Consider the following 27,238-nt stretch of genomic DNA (forward strand, 5'->3'; position numbering starts at 1 on the left):
TTCTGAAGCTTGGCGCAGGCCAAATAAACAGTTTATGATGCCGGGAAAATTTAAGTCCCTCTATCCGCTGCCTCCTGAGGATACAGTGAAATGGGAGACTTTGCCTAAGGTGGACGCTCCAATAGCCCGGTTAGCTTCATCTTCAGCTATTCTTGTCCAAGAGAGGATATCTCTTAAGGATTAGACTGATAAGAAGTGTGATCTGGCTCTTCGCTCAGCTTACACCGCTGTGGGAAGTATGTTTAGGCCTAATATGGCGGTAACATGGGCCAACAAGGCCATACAGTTATGGATGGAGACCTTGATTAGGGGCCTTAGAGATATTACTCCGCGTACACAGCTAGTTGATCTAGCAGAATATGTACTTGAAACTTCAGAGTACGTAGCGAATGCTGCCATAGATACAGTTTCGGTAAATGCGAAGGCCTCTGCTCTGATTATAGCAGCTCGTCGTAACCTATGGTTACGAACGTGGTCGGTAGACGCAGACTCTAAGAGAGCTTTAGAAAATTTACCGTTTGATGGGCTAACTCTATTCGGGGCAGAGCTCGAAAGGGTTATTCAGGAGACCACGGGAAGTAAGAGTACGGCTCTACCTACGGTTTCAGTCAGACCCCGTCAGGGTAGATTTCGTTCCTTTCTGAGTTTTTCCCGAGGGGGAGGGGCCCTTAGTAGAGGACATTCCTCAGCGTCTAGATCTTCGGCCATTAGAGGCAGAGGAGGTAGAGGTACGGCAAGGAGAGGTTCTGCTCGTCCAGCGGACAAGCCCTCCACGTGACTTAGTTCTCCAGGGGGCACATCTGGTGGGGGCACGACTTCTTCAATTCAGGAATCAGTGGTGGAAATCCACGACGGATCTCTGGGTTCGAGGAGTTGTGTCCCGGGGCTATGTCATAGATCTAGACCACTCCCCTCCCCCCCCCCCCCCCCCTCACAGGTTCTTCGTCATTCCTATCCCCTCTTGCCCCCGCAGACGTGTAGCACTTCAGGAAGCCATACAAAAGCTCCTGGCTGCTCAAGTAATAGTTCAGGTTCCTCCTCGAGAAAGGGGCCGTGGTTTTTACTCAAACCTCTTCCTGGTGCCAAAACCAGACGCATCATTCCGGCCCATCCTGAATCTTCGGTCTCTAAACAAGCAGCTGAAGATTCAAAAATTTCGCATGGAATCCCTTCGCTCGGTTATAGCAAGGATAGAAAAAGGGGAGTTTCTGGCATCGTTAGACATCAAGGATGCATACCTACATGTACCTATCTGGGAGGCACACCAGAGTCTCCTTCGGTTCGCGGTAGGAAAGGCGCACTTTCAGTTCAGGGCACTCCCCTTCGGACTGGCTACCGCCCCCAGGGTCTTTACCAAGATCATGGCAGTCATGGCAGGTCTATTACGCCAGAGGGGCATAACAATTGTCCCTTACCTAGACGACCTTCTGTTGAAGGCACCGTCTGCTGTTATGCAGTTTCTTCAGAGTCACGGTTGGGTGTTGAATTTACCCAAATCATCACTGGTGCCATCTCAGCAGATGCGTTTCTTGGGCCTGCTTTTCGATACTCAGTCTCTGAGAATTTATCTCCCAGCAGAGAAGGTCTTAGCTTTGCAGTCAAAGACAAAAGCCTTGCTGAGGAAGAGGAGTGTCTCGATTCTCAGTTGCATGAGGCTTCTGGGGACGATGGTCTCGGTATTCGAGGCAGTGCCGTTTGCTCAATTCCACTCCCGTCCACTTCAGGGAGAGATCCTGCGGAAGTGGTCAGGGTCGCAGATGAATTTGGACAAACAAAGGATTTGTCTGTCCACAGCCACAAGGCTATCTCTGCTCTGGTGGACGTCCCGATCCAACTTGGAGAGAGGCCAATCCCTACAGATATGGTCTTGGACTCTAGTCACAACAGACGCCAGTCTGTTGGGATGGGGGGGAGTAACAGGAGCCCTGAGGCTTCAGGGTCTCTGGTCCCCTCAGGAATCACGTCTTCCAATAAACATTCTGGAACTCAGAGCAGTGTACAACACTCTGATAAGGGCTCAGGATTTTCTAAGGGGAAAACCTCTTCAAATTCAGTCCGACAACGCCACCACGGTAGCGTACATAAATCATCAGGGGGGCACTCGCAGAGTGGCCGCTATGCGAGAGGCCAGACGCATTCTAGCGTGGGCGGAACATCAGGTCCCCAGGATTTCAGCCATCCACATTCCGGGGGTAAAGAACTGGGACGCGGACTTCCTCAGCAGACACACCCTTCATCCCGGGGAATGGGCTCTAAACAGTCGGGTATTCTCCCTGCTGGTGGAGCGGTGGGGTTGGCCGGAGATAGACCTGATGGCGTCTAGTCTGAACCATCAGGTGCCGCGCTACGGCGCAAGAGCACGAGACCCAGCGGCAGAAATAGTAGATGCCATGTCAGCACCTTGGCAGTACCAGATGGTGTACATTTTCCCGCCCATCCCAATGATTGCACGGTGCTAAAGAAGGTGAAGAGGGAGAAAGTTCCCGCAATCTTCATAGCTCCATTCTGGCCACGCAGAGCGTGGTTCTCAGATCTGCTGTTGTTAGCAGGAGCTCCTGCATTTCGGCTTCCCATGCAAGCAGATCTTCTGGTTCAGGGTCCATTCCTTTACCAAGGTTTGGATCAGCTGGCTTTGACGGCCTGGCTGTTGAAACCCTAATACTTAAGGCTAAGGGTTTCTCGCAAGAAGGTCATAAACACCATGATTAGGGCCAGGAAGCCTGCGTCATCTTCCATTTATTATATAGTATGGAAGACCTATATTGTGTGGTGTGAGTCTAGGGGTCTTCATTCCTCAAGATTTAAGATTTCCCGGGTCCTGGAATTTCTTCAGGACGGGGTTCAGAAGGGGTTGCGGCTTAGTTCCCTCAAGGGGCAGGTATCCGACCTTTCTGTCTATTTTCAGAAAAAGATTGCTGAATATGCAGATATCAAGACTTTCCTGCAGGGGGTGTTGCGTTTGCAACCTCCTTTTTGTCATCCTGTGGAGCCTTGGGACCTTAATGTGGTTCTTCGGGCTCTTTCCAAGCATCCGTTTGAGCCATTACAGTCTGTTGACTTAAGGTATCTTACATGGAAAACAGTGTTTTTGTTGGCCATAGCTTCAGCACGAAGAGTGTCTGAGCTTGGGGCACTTCGCTGTGACCCTCATTTTCTTATTTTTCACGCAGACAGGGCAGTCCTTTGGACCAAGCCGTCTTTTCTCCCTAAAGTGGTTTCTAGATTCCACCTAAATCAGAAAATTGTTGTCCCTGCTTTTAAGGCAAAGAGGGACTCTTCAGAAGGGTCTATGCAGTACTTGGATGTAGTGCGAGCTCTACAAATTTATGTAGATTGTACAGCGCAGGTTAGAAAGACCAGAGATCTTATTATTTTATATGACGCAAATAAAAGAGGCTGGCCTGCTTCAAAGCAGTCAATTGCTCGGTGGATTACGTCCACGATTCGTGAGGCTTATGTTTCAGCTTCTCTAGCCGTTCCGCAGTCCTTAAGGGCACATTCTACTAGGGCAGTGGGTGCCTCCTGGGCGGCTAGGCATGGCGCGTCGGCAGAACAGTTGTGTAGAGCGGCGACTTGGTCTTCTGTCCACACATTCACAAAATTCTATAGACTTCAGGGCTTTGCATCGGCGGATGCAAGCTTTGGGCGCAGGATATTGCGTGCAGCTGGTCCAGAGCATTCCCACCCTTGAGGAAGCTTTGGTATATCCCCAATGTCTCGCAGTGTCCCCCAATGGTAGGAAAGAGAAAAGGGGATTTTTACTCACCGTAAAATCCGTTTCTCTGACTCCATTGGGGGGACACTGCGCACCCTCCCTTGCTCTGTATATAGTTCTGTGTGTGAAAATTTGGATTATGGTTCTTTATTTTTAAGACCTGTCTAGGTTATGTTACCTCCTTAGCTCACTCTTGGTTATTCAAAACTGAGGTTCTCTCTGGAGAGGAGGGGCATAGCAGGGGAGGAGTCCAAGGATTTAACAGTTAAAGTGACAAGAACTCCTGACCACCTACTATACCCCAATGTCTCGCAGTGTCCCCCAATGGAGTCAGAGAAACGGATTTTACGGTGAGTAAAAATCCCCTTTTTTTGGACGAAGGAATCTGGAGGTGCATATATGTGAAATCTTGCCTGTTGCCCGACATTGAGCTTTAAAAATACTCTAAACTTTGCCAACTAGAAAAAATATTTTATTAGTATAGAAGGTAAGTTGATACACAAGTGCTAAGCTTAAGCAATCCTTTATAAAAGTTGAGGAACAGGTCCATTTTTAACAGCTGTTGACTTACAGTGCTAAGCAGCCAAAAATACTATAAGAAATGCTATAACAGACTAGAAATCTGAGATAGGGAACCAAACCAAGTCATATCAGACAATGACTAAATAGGGCATGTAGAATTCGGGGCAATAAATCATGGTCAGCTGAAGTTGGACAACAATTTGGGTTGCATTTGGAGAACCATTGGGTGACTATAGCTAATTATGATTCCCACCTAAAGGCAGACTCATTTTGTTTTACTCTACAGGTGTCCTTTTTAGGGGACTGCTGAAATGCATTGTATGGCCTGGGCATTACCTGCTCTGCTATTAGTGGTTATGAGAGTATATCAAGAACTCTAATTGAATGAAGGGCTCAACAAACAAAGGAGGTTCCTCACTGGTAAATTGAGAGAGTAGGGGAAACAAATGCTTGTTTTATGGTGTCTGTGAAACAGTCTGTTCTGAGATAGACGTGTGCCCCTGATTGTTTTACAGTTGTCCAGGCAGGTTACCACTTGTAGTTGTGCTGCAAGACTCTTTCTGCAGGCATGACTGTGACATAGATGGTAGTGACCCCTCTGAGTTACTCCTATTCTCAGTCTGCATGACTACTCACCTTATCAGATTGAAATAAAGCACTGGGAAATCATAAAGTTACTGGTACACTGAACTTTACTGTTCTTTATTTTTTTTAATAGGTTTTATCAATTGGTCAGTTCTGTAAGTGAATCACTTGTGTGGGCATGTCCTTCCTGCTTTGCTGATAATCTGTAACCCTGTGGTGATGCCTATTAGGGGGATGATGTCTATGACCAAGTTTTAAATCTTTCAAAATACATTGCAAAGCAGCTTATAACTTGTATAACTGTGGGACCGCTACAGAAATAGCCAAGGCTTGCTGAATATGCCACTGAATGCACGGGTCATTTGGATTTTTATTAATCATCAAAACTTTCACTTATCTTTAAAGTACAGTGAATTTAGAATGGACAAGAATTTAGAATGCAAGCTCCAATGACGCAGGCACTGATGTGAATGCTTATATATTCGTTGTGTAGTATCATTACTATTATATAAACTAGAAATAGTATTGGAAAATTGTTGTCTTCTCTATCCAGCAAACTCCCATTTTACTTAATAAAAAGTAAATGGGGCCGGCCAAAAAAATATTATTTTTGACAACTACTTTTTTTGTTTTTTTCTGTTGGCTAATCAAACATTGTCCATAGTAGTATAAAATCTTTTTAGGAAATTAACTCCTAACATAAATATATAATGTATAAAAAAAAAAATATTTTCAAATATAGGTTTTCACTAGATCCGTTCTTAACTGCAATAGCAATGCACAGTGCATCTATTGGCACTCCTTGCAACCTAAAATTATCATAAACTATATAAAAGCATTGCCTGACTTTGTTTTGTTTCTTTGGGTTTTTTTTTTTTTTTTTTAAAGTTCTAGACTGCGCATAGTTAATGGTTTTCTTCAACCTCACTGTGAACAGTTAAACAATCGGCAGTTAGTTATTTATAGTCATCTTTAAATTCCTGTGGCTGCGTGGAAATATAAAAAAATACTGTGGAACTGCATAATGGTTGAGACTTGTTGTGCTAGGTGAACCAATTGGAGCTTTTCCTTCTACGTCAACCATGCATTATATCTTGTATTATCAGCAGGATTGAGTCTTACTCCCACATAAGAAATTGGGATACAGCGCATACTTGGCATTATAGCGTGTTTTCCTAAGGCATATTGCTAATTCTTTGTCACAACGGCATAACTTTCTCTGGCACCAGTCCTTTGTGTAATCTGAAAGACAAAACATTTATTCAATAGTAAAGATCTTAAAGATGCAGTGAACTAAGGCAAAGCATTTTCTTGTATCATATTTGGCAATTATATAGTGGGGTTTTTTCCCCAATATTTTTGCACAACATGCAGCAGAATTACATATGGTTAGGTTGGGAACAACAGGAATAGATTTCACTGCTTGAAACTACTTGAATTACTATAGTGAACAAAAAGTACATCCCATGTCACTACAGTCAGACCACCCCAGGTATACAGTGTTCATTTGTGACGCTATCCTCAGTTAATGTTTAAATGAACAGGGTCTCATCCCTTGGTTACCATCATTTTATCTGCTCACCACAGGTTTCTCAGGTGATAAAATCAACCCCTTAAGCGAACATAGTGAAATCTGCTTTTTCCAACTTGCATTTTAATTTGGGTTAAGTAGGTTTTTTAATCAATGAAAAATAAGTATTTTGAGCTGAAGAGTTTAGGTAGGAAACTGGAGAATGTCCTGGGAAAAATGGCTGGCTTATTCCCCATTCACACGGCCTCAAAAACCCGGGTTATTGCCGGGGCGAGGCTCAGTGTGAACGAGTCCAGGGGCATCTATCTGGGTCGGATGAGCCGGGAATTAGACCTAGGTCTTTTGGAGGGTTATTCCTGGGTCTGACCCGGTGTTTTCAACCTGGGACTCACCGAAACCGATTGTTTTTTGTGTTTTTTTTAACTTTATATCACAAGAGGAGCCAATCAAAGCTTCTCTTGTGATGTTGCCAGGGAAACCCGGGTTCAGTGTGAACACGGTCTACCCAGGAATTTGCTGGGGTATCCTGCTCTGTCACTGGACAATATCCTGCGTTCATAAACCCGGTATATTGCCAGGGCAGCAGTGTGAAAGTGGTATTACATAAAACATTTTGGTTATGTTCACAGACCTGTTGATGTATATCTAAGCCAAAGCGTGAGTTAATAACGTGTTTAAGCAACATTTCTATGCAGTTATTAAACGGTGAATCAAATATGTCCTAAGATTTTGGCAAGCATTTCTTTGTCTGCTCACACCGTAAATGTACATCAAATACCAAGATGTTGCACTTGTGAGGTGTTTTCATTGTCCTCAATGGAAAGGTTGACCAGCAGTGAATAGGACATGCTCTGCTCTAAAAAATGCAGTGCAATGTAGTTAAGAAAAGAAGTAATGCGTTCATTCCTTCATTTTATTTCCCCTTACCACTTGTGCTTGGCAGACTGTGCAGCCATGTCCTTGGTGACTAGGTAAGTAGAGGAAGACGTGTAATGGGGATCTGGGATATAGCAGGGATGTGCACCTGTAGTTTGAATAGTTCAATGTAATTATGTAAACTTCATTATATATTACTCCAAATACAGTCAAGTCCATAAATATTGGGACATTGACACAATTCTCATATTTTGGGCTCTATACACCACAATGGATTTGAAATTAAACTAACAAGATGTGCGTGGCAGAGCATCACCAGGGATGAAACCCAGCGTTTGGTGATGTCTATGCGTTCCAGACTTCAGGCTGTAATTGACTGCAAAGGATTTGCAACAAAGTATTACAAAGTGAAAGTTTGATGTAGGATTTTTTAGTTTGTTCCATTACTTTATGTCCCTTAAAAAGTGGGAGGCACATATAGAGATCATTGTAATTCCTACAACGTTCACCTGATTTGGATGTAAATTCCCTCAAATTAAAGCTGAAAGTCTGCAGTTAAAGCACATCTTGTTAGTTTCATTTCAAATCCATTGTGGTGGTGTACAGAGCCCAAAATATGAGAATTGTGTTGATGTCCCAATATTTATGAGCTTGACTGTATAACATTACACAAACTGTTACTGGAACAGTTAAATGTCTTCCTCTGTGTAAGATGCTTTGTTCTACCTATTTTGAGTATACCAAGTAAAAATAATATTTAAAGGATGAAAACGTGGACTAGTAGGATATCCTACTATAACCACAGTATACAGAAAACTGCATGTTTCACAGCAAAATGACCTGTAATTACTATGAGTGGTTTCCTTTGCTGGGCCCTGAAAATGACACTGACAACTGACCATACGGAAGTATTTTCTATAAACAGTCCACATCCAGATGTGTTTTTATAAAAGAGATAAAATTACTATGAGTATAATTGCTAATTTGCTTTTGAGCTATTGAGTTTGAGTTGACTAAAGACAGGCAGCAATGCAAGCAGAGAACCTAAACATGTGCCCTTCAAAACTTCATTGGGTGACCCCATTTACTTATTGTACCAACAGCGTAAATGTTTCTTTACTAACCTATTTTAAAGTGGCACTCCCAAATAGCCATAGAAATTATTTTTACCCTCTGCTATCTACGACCTACTATCATTTCAGAATTGTTCCTATTATGCATTTTAATGTTAACATTTTCTCATAAAATACTGTCGTTTTAGACTTTTATAGCTTTAATTATGACATGCATGAAGGGTCTCTGGGACTATTTTCATTACTTGTGGCAATTTTGTGTTTGAAATTTTAATTACATGGGTTGAAGCAAATGTAAAGTGCAAAGTGTGTTTCCTGTTATAAGTATAGGGATGAGACTTGGGGGGGGGGGGGTAAATGTATCAAGTTGGGAGTTTTTGGCGGGTTTAAAAAGGAGATGTTTGCCTTTAGCAACCAATCAAATTTAACGATCACCTTGTAAAATGTAAATAAATGACAATCTGGTTGCTATTGGCAACATCTCCACTGTTTAAACCTGCCTGAAATTCGCAACTTGATACATTTACCCCCCACTCTCCAAGACTGAGGTGGTGGTAATGTGAGGCCGTTTTATGTAGGCTGTATATCTCCTGAATACTAGTCCATGGTCTGTAAAAGCAGATTTCAATTTTATACTTGAGTGCAAAAGTAGGTGTGCTTGTATGGCAAAGCCACAAGAAACCCCCCTCAATTTGTTCCCATTGGCCAGGGCACATTTCTGCACCCCTGCAAATGCTGCCATTCTGGCTCGCAGAAGCATGTGCTGGTCTGCCTGTTTGGGGTGTGTAACATCATGAAATGGTGTTTTGGACTTGGGGTCTTTACTTTTGTACTTTGTAAATTACCTTTTTTAATGTAGTATACCTTCATGATTTATATCTGAAAATGTGAACTTTTGGGTTAAGTGGTCCTTTAAGACATATAAGTGAGCCACTTTTAGTAATTAAAAATACAAATAAAATAACGTAATTAAAAGTGTCAGATTTTCTGCATAATTTTTATAAGGTGTTATTTTTTTTATTTTTTTTTAAGTCCTTTTGTGAGTTTTGTATCAGATGATTGTCTGACGCGTCCATTTCCTTACCACATTTTATAAAGCGATTGCTGCAACTCCAACTGTATCCATTGGTCATTGTCTTACAACCACCATGTTGTGCATCTCCGTAGCAACAGTCATGTTTTTGGCAGCACCTTGTAGAAGCAAAGTATTATTCAGTTGTGAAAAATAGGTTATTGGTGTCATTGCAGCAAAGAAAAATAACAAGGGAAAACTAAAACTGCAGTCATTATTTTTCTTATGCACATCTGACCCTAGCGTTATAAATTGGGAGCGGGTATGGTATTGCAGACTTCAGCCACAAAAAGTTACAGGCGATGTTCAGAAATATGATAGTGGTAACTGAAACTCTATTGTAACAGTGACACACAATTCCTTAGTCAAAGCACCCATCCAGTCACATGCTGCTTTCGTAATTAGACGTCTTTCTCTATTTACATATTTTTCCCACAAGTTTCCAAATGTCACCAATAGCTGATCCCCTGTCTCCTGTTCACAAGTTTGTTTATACGCCCCAACCTCCCTGATTTCTTGACACCAAGATTTTGGGAAGTACAAATATGGTCCATGACCGCTTTAGTAAAGAGGAAGTAGAACGCTACACAGAGACATGGTGAAATTCCAGAGGCGGACATAACAACCATTATAGAGAGTGCCCCTGGCACTTTAGTCAATAGTATAAAATAACGTAAAAAAAAAAAGCAGTGCTGGATATTGAAATACTGCTAACCTTAGGCAAATGAATGTGTGGATATATGTAAAAACATGAAACAACCATTTATTGAAACTAAAAAACATAAACAATACAAAGTCTCTAAATAATCCTATATGCACCACTATTTGACTTCTGATACATTCTAATCAGTGCACTGATCTAAGGATTAATTTAAAACCTTTATCTGAGAAACGACAATAATAAAATCAGTAACCTTTCTCCTAATCGGCAACTTTATAATAAGTTGTCACCCTTCATCAGACACAGTTACAAAATTTGTCTCATATACTAACAGAGATTTGCACATACTGGCACATTAAAGTTGTTTTATCGATCTGTCCATCACTTTATATTATTATCTTGGTATCCAAGAACCTGATGTTCTCAGTTTAACAAATTTGGAACAAAGAGATGAAAGGCACAGATTGTCCCAAACGCAAAATTGCTGTTATAAGTGTATGCCAATCACTGAACCAATTTAGAGTACAGCTAATTGTTCAATCATGCTCGTTCTTAAGGCTGGCGTACATTACTGTATGTGTTATTTTTCAGCTCGCTTCACGGCGCAGGTGTGGAGGGATCATACAAACCCATCCTGTCATATGATGCTATTTGCACTTATATCCTACAGTAATTCAGGAGCTAAATACCAGCACTCTAATTTACCTACAAGGAACAAAGCATTAAAATGCTTTAAAAACTTTGTATTGTTTGTTTTTACAGTTTTAGGTGCTAGTTTTTATGAAAGGTTGTTACAGTTAATTTTCCTATGGTTACCGGTATTTCAACACACCGTGCTGTGTTGTTAGTGTGATTTCTTTTGTTTGTTGTATCAATTGAGGTTCTCACAGGTTCTCTTGCAGCTGCAGAGGTTGATCCGCCAACTATCCGGTGATCACATTCTAAAATCTAGTTTTCCCAGTGCCAGGGATATATTTTGTGTACTCTAGTCAATAGTGTTGACTACAACTTGCACTCTGGCACCTTAATGGTATCTATACAGGTTGCTAGGATATCCGCACTGCTAGTGAGTACACAAATTAGTGGGGATAGCTGGTTTTCTCAAGAAGGGTATATTTTGTAGGGACCTTGAGAAGGAAGATTGTACTAACTTTGTAAAAAATAACAAACCAACACTTTCTGTTCTAAAGTTGTGGCTCATGAAATCAACCCTATAATCTAGCAGCACGAGCTAAACTGAGTAGTAGGTAGGAATCAACAAAGTGAAAGGAATTCAATTAGCTGCGAGGTGCCACGGGACGTCACCTTGATGTCAGGCTGCACACAACGCCGTCCAATGTGGTACAGAATCTCTGCTCCTTTTCTCCTTGCATCTCTAAGGGATGTGAGGCAAAATGACCAGAGTTTTGAGAAAAATGTTTTTACTTTACATCCTCTGAAATAATAACAGTTGATTCAGTGCATTCACTTAATTGAAATTGGTATAACTAAGTAACAAGTAAAACCTTTTTCATACTTGGTTGCATAAATTGGTCTTAATGAAAGGTCAAGAATGGGTGATGGCACATTCAAAGGCTTATAACAAGATACACAAAGCAAATAATTGAAGGCTGTTTAATATTTGTCTTTGAAAAAGAATTATCTTCTCATATCCATAGAGATCATATATACACATGCATTAGAAGGACACTGTAGTGTTTTACAAACTCCTTTATGTTCCCAATATTACAGCTATTGGTAAAGTTGGAGCATATATCCATCAGATTTTTGCTCTTGGCTCTACTTGGTTTTGAACCATCCTTGCCTATACATGCCCCCAATGTTATTTCTCCTTTTTAGTCCTTGTATTCAAGTTTATGACACAGTTACTTATTTGTGGTTTTATTTCAACATTATATAATAAACCTGAACATAAAAACATGAACAGAAGTGAAGATACCAGGTTTATGTGACCTAATTATTACCCACTTCACGCTGACTGACCACCCAGGGGTGCCTTACTATGCCAGGGAACCTACCCAGTACCGTCTCTGGTTCTTATAGTCACTCAAGCAATGCAGTTAGAAAAGTGCAACAGTACATTTATTATAATAAAAACAACACTAGAATACTACATACAAACAGTAAATAAAAGCCAGACAGGTTCACCCCGTTATCTGTCCCTTACCTCACTAGCTTAAGAAGCTTCAGTCACCTGGGTGTCCTGACTTAGAGAATCCAAGACCCATGGAGTTCTTCTGAGCGGCAGATGTACCAGCTCAGTCCAACAGAAGCCTAGACTTCAACGCTGATGTTCTTCCCAGGATCAAGTCACAAAAGACCCCACAGAGCATCCCTTGCTCTCACTCTTTTCCTCTCCCCCCCCCCCCTGAAGATTTCCCCCACTCCAGGGGTGGCCTAGTTTTCTGAGAGTGGCTGTCTGTTAAAAGGGGGTGTTACAGGGCTGTCCCTTCTCTTCTCAATACCTCCCTTGGTCCCCTGCTGGGATTAAACCCAGGTGTCTGGTGGAATATAACCTAAAACAATGGGGATATTCTCAGGTTAATTAAAGGGCAAGGCCAAGATGATAAAATGGCACTCCCAGTATTAACCCCTTACAAGTTTTTTTCAGCCAGCACTAGCTTCAGCTGATCAGGACTTCCGGTAGAGCAAAGAGGGGGAGAATGAATGTAGCTACAGCCCACCCACCTGTATCCTGGAACTGGACCCACCCCGATCCTTATCCATAACCCACCTGGCTTCAATTTGTGAACAATGCATCACTGCAATAACAGCAAACACATTTTTACAATGGGTGACATAGAATGACGAAGTCTCTACTATATAGGCATGACTACATTGTCCATTTATTCATATCATCATCATCAACATTTATTTATATAACACCAGTAAATTTCGTAGCACTTTACAATTGCTAGCCCTATAAATAAAAATTAATAATAATAATAATAATAATAATTGGGAAAAAAACATTTATAAAACAATACTGGGTAATACATACAGAGAGGTAAGAGGGTCCGGCTCACAAGCTTACATTCTATCCACATGTAATTATACACTGCAGTTGTACTCTGGTGAGCTTAGGAACATTAATAGGGTTATTAAAAGTACATGTTTTTTATACTCGACATGTTGTAAGAAATGTGAGTCTGACTGGTTAAGGTGATTGCAAAATCCTTGCCCTAAGAGCCTCCCAGGCCCTAGAAGGAAGTCTGTGTTGCCCAGGGGATCATCCGACTCTGCCTTCAAGTCTTGGGCCTCTCTCCTAAGTCCATGTGTACAGCTACAGTTTAAGACAACACAAGTGCCATGCCAGGGTAGAGACCAAGGCTGGGAAACAATATTGTTGGGACTGTATATAAAAACTCTCATACCATATATACAGAATAAAAGGAAATAATTAAATCCAACATACAGAACAGGAGAAATGGTATAAAGCAAAGTTACCACAATATAGGAGGCCTAAGTATTCTTCAAAGAGCAGAAAATTCTTTGTCTGCTGGTCAGCATTTCAGAGAGGTGAAAAGCTATAAGCCAGGGAGACAATAAGGCACAAAAAAATATGCCTACCACTTCCAGTCTTTTTGGGGTTTTAGAAACAAGGAAAGTCACATCAGGAAATTCCACAATGATATTGAAAAGATCAGCCCCCATCGACAACAGCAAGGGGGTAGAATCTCATGGTATACAGACGATGTTGAACATTGTAAGAAATGGATATGATAGAGTTTCATCAGTATCTCAAAATGAGCTTCTTTATTTTGTCTAGAGTAGAATTAGTAGCCTTACAAAACAGCATGCAATCATTAACAGAGAATCATGCAATGTATCCTGTTTCTACAGGCTTCTATTCCAGGCACTTCCTTGTCAGAAAGTCATCAAGGACTTTTCGCACAATTGCATTTGAAGAAACTCAAGTTTGTCCATATCAGATGTTTCCACATGGACTTTCTGAATTCCATCCTCACGGTCATTGGCAAAGGGGACTATCTCACAGCCATACACCTTCAGCATGCCTATTTACATGTCCCTATTGTGGTTCCTCACAAAGTTTCTTTCTTTCTCAGATTCTGTGCCCTGGGCAAACACTTTTAGTTCACTTGTCTGCATTTCTGGCTGGCAAAATCTCTAAGTACTTTTACCAACAATCTTGTGGCAGAAGTGAAGAAACTAGGACTGAAGATATGGGTTTGTCTGGATGACATTCTAGGCGGTTGGAGAAGTTTTCATCCACTTTAGGGGGTCATCCCGTGTGCAACATGGCACATGCAGAATCTCCAGTTGGTTCTTCTAAGAAAGAGGAATCAGATAGACTTCTCTGAATCATACCATCACCCTGTCAAAGGCCACCAGACAGTCTCAAGTGGTGGTTAAGCCCAAAGACAAAAGGAGTACCACATTTGGAGCCAGGATGGATTATACAACAGAAGTCAGTACCACACGCTAGGGAGCTCCTCTTCTGGGACAAGTAGCACAAGACAATTGGTCATGAAACAAGGAACGTTTTCTCATAAATGTCTTAGCAATGAGAGCGGTATGAAAAGTAGTTCATCACTTTTATCTTTATGTAAAAGGGAATTATCAGAATGTTCTCAGACAGCAGGACAGTGGTAGTCTTCATAAATCAGCAGGGAGGTACCAGACGTTGGATCTTGATAGTTGAATTAACAAAGATCATGTCCTGGTCGGAGAGAAACCTTAAGTCGCTTTCAGTGTTACATGTAGCAGGAAAAGATAATATGATTGTATATTGAGAGTGTTCCCTTCATCATGACGTATTCGAACTATTGATAGGAAGATTCAATCTTCTTCAAGTGGGCATCATGGCGACAAGGAAATATTTGAAGGCTGCTGGGTTCTTTTATCGTCACGTCACATAGACACAGAATTAGCGTGAATAGATTCTCTGACCGTTCCATTGACATTGCATCTGGGATATGTCTTCCCTCTGTTTCCACTTATTACATGCTAAGGAAGATCCAAAAAGAAAGGGCAGAAATTATATAAATGTTTCCATTTTACCTTTGCTGTCTTTGGTTTCCAGTTGCCTGGGAGATGTTCAAGGAATAGCTTTACCCTCTGCCTCTTTGGTCAGATCGAATACATTGAGGCCCAGTTCGTCATCCAGATCCATAAAGCTGGTTATGATGGTATGGGGATTGAGCAGAAACTGATCAGAAGAAGAAGAATTCTTCAGATATCTATTACAGGATTTGGAAGAAGTTCATCATATGGTGTGGCTCTTGCAGCAGCTACCATTCCACAGATCTTTGACTTCCTCTAGGATGATTTCAGCAAAGGTCTTGCTGCATCTATACTTAAGGTACTTAAGTGTCCACTGTGAGTGTTTCCCTAGATACCAAGTTAGATTTTATTATTTACTTTTTCCAAGCAGTGAAGAGGATTCAACCATTTGTGGATCCATGGAATCGTAATTTAGTGCTGAACATACTGATGTCTGACCCCTTTGAAATCTGCAAAAAGTTTAATTGAGATTGATTGCACTAAAGGTGATTTCCCTGATAAAGTTTTGTCTGTGCACATAGTTGGTGAAGTAGTGTCTATGTTCCATATTAATTAGAAAGTTGAACTGAAACCTTTCTGTCTAAGGCCAAAAGAGAATGAAAAAAATCTGGATTTAATGAGAGCAATTTCCATATATCTGTCCAGGACAGAGGGATTTAGAAACACAGAGCAACTGTTTGTGCTTCTGACTGGACCAGGAAAGAATATGCTCCATCTAAACAAACCATCTCAAGATGGCTCAAATAAGTTATTTTACATGCATACAAGAGTAATGGGTGTACGGTGCCAGAGATCCTCAGTGTCCACTAAGTACAAGCAGTGGCCACATCTTGGGCAAGCAATTCTCTGCAGTGGAACTTTGCAAAGCAGCTGGCTGGACCATCTATTCATACTTTTGCTAGTGATTATCATCTGGATATCTTATCCTCCTCGTTTTCTCAGTTCAGCAGACATCTTCTTCTCTGTTCGCCCACTAAATAATAACTCTTGATTTGCAGCATATTTGTCTGGTTTAGTTTATCTTGTGTTCACTTTTTAAGAGTAGTGTCCTTTAATGATAACATAATGGTTTTACATTTGTCTAACAAATTTATTTTCCTTCTTTCAATAAAAACAATTTGTAATAGTAAATAAGTAAACAAATTAGTAAATAACTAACAAAGTGTAAAAGTGCAAATGTGCAACTACTGAGACTATTAGATTTAGTTGTCTGACTTTTACTAGAGCAATGAAAGCTAATTGACGATTGGTTACTGTGTATTTGTAGTTACACACTTTGCTAGTCAACAACTTTCTCTAAAGGTTATTTACTAAGATTGGTTCAGTGTAAATATCCCACATGTGTTGTTGCTAGTCTATTTGTGGAGCATGTGCCTATCTCTGTGAGACCTGGGAGGATCATGGATCATTCTGCTGTGAGTTAGGTGTAATAATGCACATATTACTATGCACCATTACTATGCGCAAAATCAGGACAAAATATAGGACTAGAAAATGTAAAAGGGCTGGAATGGGTTGATTTCGAGAATATATTAAGTCTTCATGGTTTTACGTTGCAAAGTGACCAGAAATTTACACAAAGCACATTAGCTCAAAGCAGTGCTTTTTATTACATCTTAACTAAATGTCATGTGCCAGGCAACATAAGCGTAGATATAAAGCCATATAACCAGTGACAACCAAAACAGCAATGGGACCTGGGCATTGATCAATCCATGGCCCCCTGCTCTGCATACTTTTTCATACCCAACAGCCAACTTAAACACCCAGAATTCTGCAATTCAATAAAAACAAAAAAAAATACAAACAATGAATGTGCAAATGGACCATGAGCGTGATCATTGTTGGCACTAAAAATCTGTATGTGCTGACATGGGGGCACGTGCGCATACATAGGTGTGTATCAGCGGCTCTTTACAGATATATTTGTTTTTTGGGCTCATGTATAATATTTCTATAGCTCGTAATACAAAAGTTACTTTCCAATACAATGTTAACATAAATTCTATTAGTGAAGCGCATTAATATGTAAAATATCTATGAAAATACCTACCTGTCCGAACTGTCTACTGGTGTTCCTCGTCCTCCTAGTCCACAATAACATCCATATCCAACATACAGCAGAGATGATTTGCCAGTTCCACATCCAATAACTCCAGCTAGCTCAAAGAGTCCTCTTTTTTGTCGTGTATAAGTTTTACCCAATTCTCCATTTAAAGCTGTAATCCAGAAACAACATTTTAATTGCAGAAAATAAAATGATGCTATCTGCACTTATGCTCTACTTACCTGACAACCAACCAGCATGCAAATAGCTTAATGCACATTTTCAGTGCAGCATGTTACCAAAGTTGGGGAGACAGCCAGACAAAGCAGGAAGGCAAAATAGAACACACAAAAAATAGAAGAGGTTCTTACAGGTCCTTTTACAAAACAACTAATCCTATTTTTAATAACAAATATATTTGCCGTATTTATTGAAGATACAGATGGAAAAATTAAGTAGTATCACGGTATATGTCCCGCTTCATATGTTGGTCCCCTGTGGCGGACGAAGGTGAGGAGAGGTGTTAGCTTGTATCATACCCTTGACAGGATTTGGTGGCCTGTAGAGCTTTCTTTTACGTTTTCTCAGTAGCTATCTTCTTTTTGCGTTGCTGCATCTGCTAGTCTTGGTGAGCTGGAGAGAGTATATTTTCCTCTTCTGCATATAAATTGTATCCTAGTTGTACTTTCAAAAGCAGCTCCAATTTACTGAAAAAGTAATCAGTGTCTGCCAGACCCCTCAAAATAGCTGATCTGCCATCTTTGTAAGCTATGAGGGTAAATTAGAAGCCCCATCTGTAGGTATTTTCTTATTGACGTAGCACTTAAATTAATGGCTTAAGTGTCCATCTCTGCTTAAAGGTCGACTTAGAGAGGTGATACAACTGTATGACCTCATCCTCAAATGCTATGGTCTTCATAACAGTGGCAGTCTACATTACCTATTCTGTCAATGGGAAGTATTGCAAGATGAAGATAGCATTTCTATTAGTGTCCCCCAATGTCCCTCTTGGCCTAAGTGCCAGGTGTATCATCAGGTCTTGAAAGAATCATTTGAAACATTTAGTCAGCGTCATTTGTAGAACATCTCTATCAAACTTGTCAGGTATCCCTTTTACTTTTTTTTTTACTAATATTGGACCGCTGTCCAAATATTCAGCATGTTTGTTGAGAGGGTTTATAACACAAGACTGATGTTTATATTCATGAGCAGGTCTATCTATGCAGATTGCTGAGAGTGTGTGCTCTCTAGAGGGACTGTACCCTGTCTCCCACTTCTTTCCATGGGGTATATTTACTAAACTGCGGATTTGAAAAAGTGGAGATGGTGCCTATAGCAACCAATCAGATTCTAGTTATCATTTATTTAGTACATTCTACAAAATGACAGCTAGAATCTGATTGGTTGCTATAGGCAACATCTCCACTTTTTCAAACCCCATGTCTTGCCTTATGGCTGTAATCTCTAACTTCAGTGACAGTCAGTGAGCATTCTGCTAAATGCAGCCTCCCTAAATTGTTTAGTTGGTAATTGTGTAAGGCAGAGGTGCTCAAACCCAGCTACCAACATCTCATGTTTTTAGGATTTTTGTCTGTAGAAACAGGTGGGATAATTACTGATCCAGCCAAATAGATCTACTCACCTGTGCATGATTGAAGAAATGCTGAAAACATGAACTGTTAGCTCCTGAGGACTGAGTTTGGGCACCTCTGGTCTAAGGTGTGTTGTAATGATGTATCTCCTTCAGAGCCAGTCTCCTCCTCAGAGGAGTTGGGTGGTGTGCTGTCAGCCAGGGTTTTCTTCTTCTGTGTGTCCTCTGTAATGTCAGAGCCAGTGTGGTGTGAGGGTGTTATTAAAAACTCCAAGGCCTTCTTGTCAATATGTCTCTCAGTAGGAGTGAGAAAGCTGTGGGTGCAGCTGGGTTCTCTGTGCTCCTAATGTCCTGTACCAACTTACTGATTGTTTGTTGCTTTAATCAAGTAAGATGTTAGGGACCCGGTTCAAGAGGTCCTAAGTCAAGCAGCTATCCTTCTTTGTGGTGAAAATGTGCATGAGCACCCAGTGCCGGATTAAGGGAATGGAGGCCCCTGGGCTAAGGGGGCCTCCATTCCCCCTTGATCCAAACTGCCCGCCCCCCCTTCCCCCCGGCACTTACCTCCTTCCCCGGCGTGCTGTACGCTCTTTACTGAGGAGATCTCGTGAGAGTGAGACTCATGAGGTCTCCTCAGTAAGGAGACTACAGCGCGTCGGGGAAGGACTGCAGGGAAAGTGCTCAGCAGCACTGATCTCGTCGGGGGCGCTCCCGACCGATCAATACTGCTGCTGAGCATTTTCAAGGGCCCCCTGGATGCCATAGGCCCCTGGGCTGTAGCCCAGTTAGCCCTATGGTTAATCCGGCCCTGTGAGCACCTAAGAAATGTTATGCCACGGTCTTGTACTTTATATTGCTATGAATAAAATTAGGTGAATCGTCTTTCACTGTTTCAGTAGCCACAAGTTCTCCATTGGTTCCCTCTGAATTGTGCAGGATTGGTTATGTGCTGACTGGTAGGTTCTATATAAAACCAACTAAAATAAGAGTGTGAGCCTACCACTGATGAGTACATTTTGTCTGACCTTGCCCATTCATGTTTACGTTAGACAAATATTTTGGGAAAATAAACAATTACAGTTGTACTACTAGGAAGCTGTCTCAGTTGAGCATTTTAAAACCATATTCTTATGAGCACTATTTCAGGAATTGCTACTGAGGAAATGTTTTAAAAACCTACTATTGAATGCTTAATGGAATCCATATCCAATCTTTCAGTTCCTGTTTGTACATTAAAGGGAACATTGTTAGTTGAAAACCAAAAAAATCCCATTTATCAAAGGTCACTCATAAAACTTTCCTACAGTAAGAGGAACAAACTATTTTCAAACATAATTGTCAGCTTTTAATACATAATTTCTGGATCACTACACCCATAGGGAGTAGTCATTAGTCATTAAGGCACGCATACTGAGCGTGGGATATGTTTGCTTTAAACTGCACATAACTCGGCTCTGCATACTGAACAAGGAACGGATCTCAAGATACGTGTGGTGATGACTACGGGTGTAGGTTTACTTTACTCCACTAGACCAGACACGGCAGGTTACGTACAATACCTATGTGATATATAAAATCTCAAGAGAATGCTTAGAAAAAAAAATATGTTCAATTAATTTTACATGTCAATATTAAAGTCATTTATGATTATACATGGCAATTTTTAAAAAAAAAAAAAAAAAATTCTTGAAAAACATTTATTAGGGTGTACTTAATGTCTACTGTACATATCAGACGTTTTTCAATTGCTCTTGATTGCAAACACGTTTTAGCATGTATTCTCAGCCGTCCGCACTAGTATCTACCACTTAGACTAGACCTCTAGCTGGAGCAAGAGATACGGCAGAAAACCAGTTTACTTCTGTGTGCACCTGAGTTTGACTTGGATGTGGCTGTATTTGAACGCACTTACTATACATTGTCTATGTGCATCCGTTTATTGCCTACCCCATCCCCTCCCCGCAATCGTTAGCTGTAGTGTCGTTTGCGTTAGAAGATGACCAGGATATGGCTGCGTTCTGTTGCGTATCGTCCGTTTCTGAGCATGCATGATTTTGCATACAATAAAATCGGCACAAACGTTCCTTAATGACTCGGGGCCCATAAATGTTAAAACCTGACTGTGAGAGCCCAGCGTAATGCACCAAAATAATGTTATGATATTAATTAGAATCTCTTAATAATCTCTAATAACTTATCATTGTTAATGCAACACAATGGGGGTTATTTACAATGAGCAAAAAAAAAATTAATGCAAAAATGTGCATTTCCATTGTGGAAGCATACATGTGTGCACACCTACAAAGTGCATAAAAGAAGCATCCAATGTTCGCTATTTTATTATCCTATTCTTTATTGCATTGTACAGTGGGGAGATTAAAAAAAAAAAAAAAAAAAAGCTACAGTGCTTGCAATGCAGGAACTATGGACCATCTATGGGGCAAAGTTGTTTCACAGCATTTTAATGTGCTCTAATCCCAACCAATATTTCAGGAGGTAGCAGTCCAGCTTGTTTGCACTGTGGAAAAGTCCAGGATTCATTCCTAATTTATGGGTACGCTGATCACATCCTACTTTACACACTCATATATACTGTATATGGCTGGCATAGCTGACATTTTCTTGTGTAGTTCGTGCTGTACCAGGTACTAAAACTGCACTGACCTGGTAATGCCCACATCCCGCCCATTGTTAATTTTAACACTGCACACCTGAAAAGTTACCATTTTTGTCAGAGGTCACTTATATAACTAAGATGACTATTTTAGACTCTTGCATCAAGAGCTTATTTTATGAGAAGCCTAACAATGATGCTATCCTCTCTTTACCATGTCCCTCTCTGTTACAATCATATAACTCTTAGGTAAGGTCTTTCTCTAGACGTTGCAGTCTGGACAATGTATATATACACATTATTATAAATAACGGTGTGTGAGTGGGTTATTTCCCTGGATTGCATAATCACAATTAAATGTTTTTCAGAGAGCCCCTTAAAGGCAGATTTCTAATAGCGCATGTGAGTTGGGACTAAATCTTAATATCTGTTGTCAGGGGAGGGCTGGAAAACTTTAGCCCGGGGGGGGGGCAAGACTCGACTCAGCAGCCTATTTTAAATGAACAAAAATGCAGGTGGCCTAGTGATCCAGCCCAACGTAGCCTACTATGGGACCGGCCCGGGGGGCATATGCCCCCCTGGCCCCCAGCCCAGCCTGCCCCTGTCTGTTGTTCAGTATTTTATCTAGTGAATCAGTGCATGTAGTTACTGAATTCACAGCCAAGTTATCATTTAAAATGTTGTTTTTGGGCAAAGCTGACTTCTTAATCTTTCGTTTTACAAAATATTTATCTAAAAGTGGTTTAAATGACAAGAAAATTGACAAATATACATTACAAACAATTTTTTACACCTAAAAGTATTTTTATTAACTACTTCTTTATTTCAAACAATAATAAACAATTTGTGAATTAATTCCCAGCTCAATATCAGCTAAATATTACAAACTGAACTACGGAAATCCACTTTTGTCTGGTCATATTATCCTATATGGCTATATGTCTTTGGAATTTGATTTTTGTTTGGATGGGGTAGAACATATAATATCTGTCTTGTCATAATCGGATTTGTACTGCATGCATGTCGGTGAAGAAATGTTTTTACATGACTTATTGTGTTTAATATTGTTTAATAGTGTGCAGGAGTGGACACTGATTGTTTGCTGTGATATGTTGCATGTTGCACGAAAGTTGTGAAAGATGTCTTCTGCACTGATGGTCCTGCGTTGGCATCAAGTTAATCAACATAAGTACTCATGAAAGCTCGTATTATAACCTAGGCTAGTGATTTAATTAAGACATCACTTAAACCCCAATTTTCATATCTACACATTAGGGCAGATTCAATTAGCCATGAGGTGCTAACGGACATCACCTTGCCAGCCAATACGGTAGAGAAATCTCTGTTCATTTTCCCTAGTATCTCTATGGGACACGTGAAAGTAAGCTGGTGTCACACGCCAGTCTCCCACGGCCGTCACTCGGGGACCGGCGCACCTATCTGCTCCCTTATCCTACGTTTCCCCCCCTCCGGCTCTCGCGACGGTCCTGCGCCTGCACAGTCCGTTTCACCTGTTCTACCTGTCGGGCGTTCCTTTATAATCCTTTATAAGGCTCCTCTCCTCTCATTCCTCAATGCTGGTTCTTCGCGTCAGTCTCCTGGCCTGGAAGCAGCTCCCTACTCCTCGATGTGTTCGATCTCTACATCTCTCTGTACTACCGCTGATCTCCACTTACCTGCTCCACTTGATAGTGGTAACTGCCGTGGATCATCGCTCTCTACCTCTCTGTGTACTACCGCTAATCTCCGCTCAGTAGTGATAACTGCCGCAGATCATCACTCCCCATATCTCCAAGTGTGTGGTCATAATTCACCTTTACCTACTCCGTCTATTGATGGTAACTGATGTAGTGCTCCACGTGTTATCTATCCTTGTGTACTGCCTCCACGTTCATCATCATCCACTCCTTAGTGGTTACCAGGGGCAACTCTCATCTGGAGGGCCGCAAACTGCAGAGTGGAAGCTGTGAAACCCAAATTCCCCTGTGGGATTTCCTTGTGAAAACCTTCCGCTCTGCTAGACTCCGCGACCTCTAGGAGGTGTCCTGCCAATCCCAGTCATCCTAGAGGATTCGTGACACTGGGATTTTAGTAGCAACTCAGACGCGATCTGTCTCCTTGGATTGTTCAAGGGACACATTGCATCACTTTGCGGCATATTAAATGTGTCCCATTGACTAACACAATAATACAAATTAGAAGTCGCTATTGAAAATCCAACTGTTGAAAATACTCTTTTTTTTTTTTAAACTCTTTATTTTTGACAGCATTGCAGAAATAACAACCATGAACAAAAGATGAAGAGGGGAGAGCAAAAAGCAGTACAGTACAGTGCGATGAACCAATATACATTGAGCTTAAGCCCTAGCGAGAAGTAAATCCCACTCTTCCCCTCAACCAATGCTCTGCAATCCTTTTTTTATTTTTTATATATTTATTATAAAATTCAACATATCTGTTTGCTTTTTTACTTAGGGAAAAAAAGAAGAAAGGGGGAGTGAAAAGAGGAGGGAGGAGAAAAGAAATAACGAGGAGGGGGAGAAGAGTTTCAGTCAATTCCCCAGAGGGGGAGCGTCCAGTGCAACCACTCCTCGGGGGAGCGTCCAGCGCAACCACTCCTCGGGGGAGCATCCAGCGCAACCACTCCTCGGGGGAGCGTCCAGCGCAACCACTCCTCGGGGGAGCGTCCAGCGCAACCACTCCTCGGGGGAGCGTCCAGCGCAACCACTCCTCGGGGGAGCGTCCAGCGCAACCACTCCTCGGGGGAGCGTCCAGCGCAACCACTCCTCGGGGGAGCGTCCAGCGCAACCACTCCTCGGGGGATAACCGGATAGAAAATATTCTTTTAATGACAAAAGGTTTTATCTGAAATATTCTGTTCACATATTGTTTCACCAAAGTAGTACAAATTGGTATATCTGATGTTATTGTGTTCAACATATAAAAAGAAAATAGTTTCACCCATTTCAATAAGTAATTATTTAATCTGTAAAAATCATTGCATCCACAGGGATTAAATTCACATTATGTTAATTCAGGTATATCATAAATTATGAATTCTACATATATAATTAGTTAAATGGGTTGGTCATCTTTGAACAACCCCAGTTTACTTAAGGACAACCCCCCATGTGCCCCTTTAGTTTGGACCTACCAAAAACCTACAATCACTGGAGTCCCCCAACGTAGAGAGGCGATGGTACTGGTGTATTCAACCAGTTCAGAATGATGTGTGCAATAAGCAAGTCTCATGATTAAATTAGCCACGGCTTCTGTTCAATCAAGAGGCACATTGACTACACAATTAAAGGGAGTTTGAATTTGTTGCTACCACTGGCTGTAGAATAGAGAGGCACATTGGGAGAATAGCAGTAAATAGTTTGGTATTGCCCGAAGAAAGACAATTATTTTACAAATTATAAATTGCATGCATGCTTTTTATATATGTGTGTTTTATTATGAGTTTATGTATGTATTATGTATTTGCTTATTTGAATGTTCACATTTTGTCTCTAATGTGAGAATTTTCATCTAACAATTGTTACTATGGAGATGATTTGAATTATGTTGCAGCAATAAACAGCACACAGATGTCCATGTTAACATTTGGATACATTCTTCCTCTTTTTGGATATAACCTATCACTGAGCTGTGTAACTTCTTTTGCACTGTTCATTTTTTTCAGAAATTACAAAAGAAGTTATTTTTGCAATCCAACTATTTAAGAGAAGCATGCATAGACATGGATTGAGTTCTGGCCACAAATCAACATAAACCAAATTTGTCTATAAAAAGTCACAAACAGTGCAGAACACTACGAGGTAGTGTGCCAAGTTTAAACTGGTGTTGAAAAACTAGGGATTTGTAGACAGCAAGTTAACCCGTGCATGATACTCATGCATTCTTGTCAAATCAAGCTACTTAAGGTGTTAAAAAGGTTCTTGTCATGCATTTGGGGCTAGGCCAGGCCTCCTCAGGGGAAGAGCGTTACTTCCCGACATAAGCGCCCTTTTTTAACGTGGTTTTGTCCACATGTCACCACCTCATCTTTCTTCTCCATCACCTCATCCTTCATCTTCATCGCCACATCCTTAATCTCCATCGTCTTACTGTTCTAAAACCTCTCGATACACAACGTTTCTGCTAAACACCTTATCGCTGTGCTCAATCAGTCTTCCTTGAAGGGCAGTATTCATTACCTGCACTTTCACATCATTGCCTCTCCGTACTCGTGAAAATGCGACATACAATTGCTCATGACCAAACACAGGCTCTGGTAAATAAATACCCACACGGTCAAGTGTTTGAGCCCTCAACTGGTAAATTTAGCCTTTACTACCCCTCCCACGGGGGGAAGGGGGGATTATGGAAGTTAACTGACTTCAGTATTATAATTTTTTTGTCAAATAATATCAGTATACCAAATTTCAGGTCAATTGGATGAGCCCTTTTTGAGAAAATAGTTTTTTACACACACACACACACACACACTAACACACGCCGCTAGGCTTATATATATTAGATTTCACAAACAATACTTTTGGGAATATGAAATAGTAATTCCAGAGATAAAATAAAACGTTCTATCATTAACTTTATGAAGATAGTATCCGAAAGACAGATCTTTACAGCATATTCACAAGTTGTGTAACTTGATTTGAACTCATTACCTCCAGGTTTATCTAAGGTTTACTATACATTTTGGAATTTTTATTATAGTGGTGTTAACAATTTTTTTATCTGACTACTTTTTGTGTGTGAGAGAGAGAAACAGAGAGAGAGAGAGATGAGATATATAAATAGTAAGATATGAGGTAGAAATGAGATATATAGACTGATATGAGAACAATAGATAGATATGAGATATACAGACAGATATGAGATAGATAGGTATGAGATATGTAGACAGTTAAATAGATATGAGATATATAGCACATTGGGTACGTGATACACCATTTTAAATGTATTTAAGTACTGTAAATCACAATGCACACCTATATATGAAATGTTCCCTTAAATGAGTGAGGTTCATCCCAAAATATACATGATTGTTTGTTACTGAAAGGAGAAGCAAAGTAAACGGTCAATGAAGAATCACTTTTGATTTGATGATGTTTGTTGTGTATGTACATATTTTGGACAACATCATGGTAAAAGAACTAAAAAAGAAAAAGTAAAAGAAAAGTACTAAACATAGGGTATTACAGAATGGTCTATATATGTATTATTAACTCTTTAAAGCATGTACAGGTTAAGAGAAAACAAAACATAATATGTCACAACATTTAAAAGTTCTGTTTTAGCAATCTTTTTAAAAGATACATTATGCCCAAATGTATATCACACTATAATATTACTTACTGTTACAAAGGAAGAACAGGAGCAATATCTTTCGTTCCATGGAGGAGATGTAAGGACCACCAGCGTGATGGATGTTTGCTCCCTGAAGTCCTTCTAATCATATGAAGTCTGTATCCTTGAGTTCCCTTTTAAACAGCTGTTCTGCAACCTTATAACATAACTGAGATAACTTTTTGCTTCCTTCAGTACTCTATAACAAGTATCCTCCAGTCACAGGCAGCCTCAGTCTCTTCCTGTGTGTACCCTGTCTGCTGGCATTCCTGGCAGGTGTCCCAGGAATCTTGTGAGTTTAAGTTATAGCTGGGCTGCTGAAAGTTCCTTTTGTATCCTGCACGTAACATTTTAAAACAATGTTTGCAAAAAATATACTTATCACATTAGGTGTAATTTATAATCACTTATTTAAAGCATATATATCGTTATCCATTTTATTAGGTCTGTGGCAAAAAGAAACCATGCATCTATTCCTTTTGCTCAGGTGCCTGAGACTACACAATGAAACAGTGTTCCAAAAGCTGTGTAACACTATTCCGAAGATTGAATCCTAAAAGAAACACCCCTCTCT

At 40.6% G+C, this 27,238-nt stretch overlaps 1 protein-coding gene across 2 annotated transcripts; it reads right to left on the reverse strand.

The window, feature by feature from the left end:
- Positions 1 to 4,165: 4,165 nt before the first annotated feature.
- LOC142097715 (phospholipase A2-like) lies at positions 4,166 to 26,977 on the reverse strand. Of its 2 annotated transcripts, none has more exons than XM_075179792.1 (4): positions 26,674 to 26,942; positions 17,114 to 17,279; positions 9,387 to 9,493; positions 4,166 to 6,064 (listed from the first exon to the last, which is right to left on the reverse strand). In XM_075179792.1, the coding sequence occupies exons 1-4, from the start codon at positions 26,711 to 26,713 to the stop codon at positions 5,925 to 5,927; spliced, it is 453 nt and encodes a 150-aa protein (XP_075035893.1). In that variant the 5' UTR covers positions 26,714 to 26,942; the 3' UTR covers positions 4,166 to 5,924. The 2 variants fall into 2 exon arrangements, with proteins under 2 accessions (XP_075035893.1, XP_075035892.1); XM_075179791.1 differs by lacking the exon at positions 4,166 to 6,064 and adding an exon at positions 11,341 to 11,410 and having other exon boundaries at positions 26,674 to 26,977.
- Between the last annotated feature and the right edge of the window lie 261 nt (positions 26,978 to 27,238).

This window comes from Mixophyes fleayi, chromosome 7, assembly GCF_038048845.1.
Source record: "Mixophyes fleayi isolate aMixFle1 chromosome 7, aMixFle1.hap1, whole genome shotgun sequence".
Lineage (NCBI taxonomy): Eukaryota > Metazoa > Chordata > Amphibia > Anura > Limnodynastidae > Mixophyes > Mixophyes fleayi.